Source organism: Microtus ochrogaster, unplaced genomic scaffold (genome assembly GCF_000317375.1).
Source record: "Microtus ochrogaster isolate Prairie Vole_2 unplaced genomic scaffold, MicOch1.0 UNK76, whole genome shotgun sequence".
Classification (NCBI taxonomy): Eukaryota; Metazoa; Chordata; class Mammalia; order Rodentia; family Cricetidae; genus Microtus; species Microtus ochrogaster.
In genome coordinates, this window is record NW_004949174.1 from 1,184,826 (window position 1) to 1,187,795 (window position 2,970).

Sequence of the window (2,970 nt, forward strand, 5' to 3'; positions counted from 1 at the left end):
GGGTGTGTATGGCAGCACCAACATTCACGTTTACCACACACCCCTAGGCAGTTACACACACACACACACACACACACACACACACACACACACACACACACACACACACACACCCCTCTCGGAAAAGACGCTATAGCCTGAACATGCAGAACTGCATGGTGTCCACTAGGGGGCGATGCCACACTTCCCCCAGGCATGGATCGCCTGAGTCTGATAGTAAGCCTGGCACCAGCAAGAATTCCTATGGGCAGTCCTCTTCCTGGCTCTGCACCTCTTCTCCTCCAAGGAAGGCCAAAGAAAGGCCATGCTTTGGCCATGCTCTAAACTGCAGTGTGCTCCCCTCCTGTCCACTGTGCAGGGTGAAGTGAGGAGCGAGAGACCCAGACAGTACCTGGCACACACTGAGCTTGTCCTTAGAGAAAGCCAAAGGAGAGAGGGGAATTGAAATGAGTTTTTTGTTTCTTTGTTTGTTTGGTTTTGGTTGTTTCAAGATAGGGTTTCTCTTTGTAGCCTAGCTATCCTAGAACTCGCTCTGTAGACCAGGCTGCTATACAAATTCACAGAGACCCTCCTGCCTCTGCCTCCCTGTATTCACAGGGCTGCAGGACTGTCAGGTTTCTGGGGTGACGTCTGGCAGGTGGCAAGCCCTCCATATCCTCAAACTTCCATCTAAACCCTGCCAGGAAGAGCACAGCAAATCCCTCATGAATCAGCAGACTTCAGAGCCGCCTCCTGTGTGTATCCACACGGCAGGGCTTGGAGACTCAAGACAGGGTGGCAGCAGGTACCTAACTCAGCTCCCTTCATTGAGTCCACACTGAAGATGTGTCCTTCAGTGACCTCTAAGAAGCCACAATGGCACAGGCAGGCTGCTCAGCAGCTGCTCAGAAGCCCCCCCCCCATGGCCTCGCCCTTGGTGGGAAAGAGAGGTGATGCTCAAGCTGGACAGGTCCCTTCTGGCATGCCTCCTGGAGCAGAAGGGAGTATGGGTGACCTCCCCAGCTCTGCCAAAGCCTCCCTCTCCCTTTCAGTTCAGCCCCAAATGGGAGACTTGGTACTACCAGCCACTGAAGACCAAGGGACCATCTGTCATGTTCAAGAATGGTTTGTGTCTTCTTGGACACCCTGGAGATCTTTGTTCAGCGTTTCTGACTCCTCCCAAGTGACTTTTACCGGTCCCTTTCCTTTATCAGATCAACTTGGCACAAAGAGGATGGGGGGGGGGGAACTTGGGCAGAGGCAGGCTCAGGGGCAGCAGGAGTGCCTCCCCTGAGAGCCAAACCATCCCAAGCTGAGTGACAGCAATAGATGCCCCCAGCTGCTGCTGGACAAGAGGTATGCACAGCCAGAGGAACCCCAGAGCCACCTGTGAGGGGTCCTGAGGCCAGGTAGGCAATCTCCTGAGGCCTGAGGACTGGGGACAAAGTTTAGAAGGTGAGGGTTCAAATTCCAGATCTGCTGAGCTTTGGGTTTTTGTGGTGCCCCCAGATAGAAGCCAGGGTCTTGCCTGTGCTAGGTAACTACTCTACTACTGTAGCCTCGAACTCACAACCCGCCTCTCTTCCCTCCCAAGTGTAGGATTTTAGGAGTGCACGACTACACCCAGCTGAAGCTTTGTTTCTATGATCTTAAGTAACTTGCTGTCTTTGGGCCTCAGATTTCCCCATTTGAAAAATGATAACAACAAAACTCTGCCTCGGTCTTCGGTTCGACTCAGGGCTTGAACCACAAAAGAGAAAAGAGCAAATTGTGGGGGTACCACCCAGATATCTGGTTTCATGTCTCTTACATTCCTGTGCTGGAGGCTTGATGGTCATGGTTTTATTTAATCCATCCAAGTCTTTGTGGCAGAGCAATGCTGTTATCTCCTCACTCAATGAGGCAGAGACAGGTAAAAGACTGCCCAGGGGTCACACCACAAATAAGCAGCCAAGCCAAGACTTGTGGCCAACGGCTGTTTGTTGTGGGATATGTGTTGCTGTGACTGGTGTAACAAAAAGCTGATGGCCAATAGCTGGAAAGAGGTTAGGCAGGATTTCAGGGGACAGAGAGGACTCTGGAAAGAGGAAGGGTGGGGTCGAGAGCCAGCCAGAGAAGAGACAAGAGGTGCAAAAGAGAATTAACACTCTTGACAGAATGGAGATTAATATAAGTGGGTTATATAAGAGCTAGCTAAAAGCTAAGGTTTCATAATTACTAAAAAGTCTCCCTGTCTTTTTGGGGGCTGGTGAGACAGAGGAAGACTCAATACAGCTGTTTCCACCATGGGCCACACTAAAGACCACACGGGGCCACTAACACAGGGCATGCAGGTCTGAGGAAGTCAAAAGGAGTGTGCTTCTCACCTGGAGGCCTTCTCTGACAGCTTCCAGGAGGTAGGGAATGATGGAGTAGTTCCATAGGTCAGTGAACCACACTCTGGAACCATCCACGTCGATGGGACATGACAGGAAGAGCCGGGGACCTGGGGACACATGAAACACATCACAACCAAAACGGGGGTAGGGTGGTGGTGTCAGGAGACTCTTGGCCTCACCTCCTCATTGGAGGGGCTGATGGCTTGAGGGGCTGGTGGTAGTAGCCTCCTAGCAGCTGGATGGTGGGCTCCACAGCAGATACTCCAACCCCTCACCCCAACCCTCAGTGAAAGAGAGGAACAGGCTTGCAGAGAAGGTGGTCTTAGTAGGGGTACTGATCTTGGTCGTTAAAGGTGGACCCATTAAATGTATAAGAGAAGACATGATTAAGCAAATTATTTTGATTATTTTGCAGGTTTAAAAAGTAACCTTTAGAGCTGGAGAGATGGCTCAGAGGTTAAGAGCACTGACTGCTCTTCCAGAGGTCCTGAGTTCAATTCCCAGCAACCACATGGTGGCTCATAACCATCTGTAATGAGACCTGGTGCCTTCTTCTGGCCTGCAGGCAGAATATAGACAGATCACTGCATACATAATAAATAATAAATCTTAA

The 2,970-nt window shown here is 50.9% G+C and overlaps 1 protein-coding gene across 10 annotated transcripts in view; it reads right to left on the bottom strand.

Moving 5' to 3' along the window:
• The window catches only part of Nav2 (neuron navigator 2), a 625,974-nt gene that overhangs the window by 7,831 nt on the left and 615,173 nt on the right, over positions 1-2,970 (bottom strand). For all 10 annotated transcript variants that reach the window (XM_026777610.1, XM_005370351.3, XM_005370352.2 and 7 more), the window contains one exon: positions 2,346-2,464. In XM_026777610.1, the coding sequence (XP_026633411.1) occupies positions 2,346-2,464 (119 nt within the window). The remainder of the gene's footprint in view (positions 1-2,345; positions 2,465-2,970) is intronic.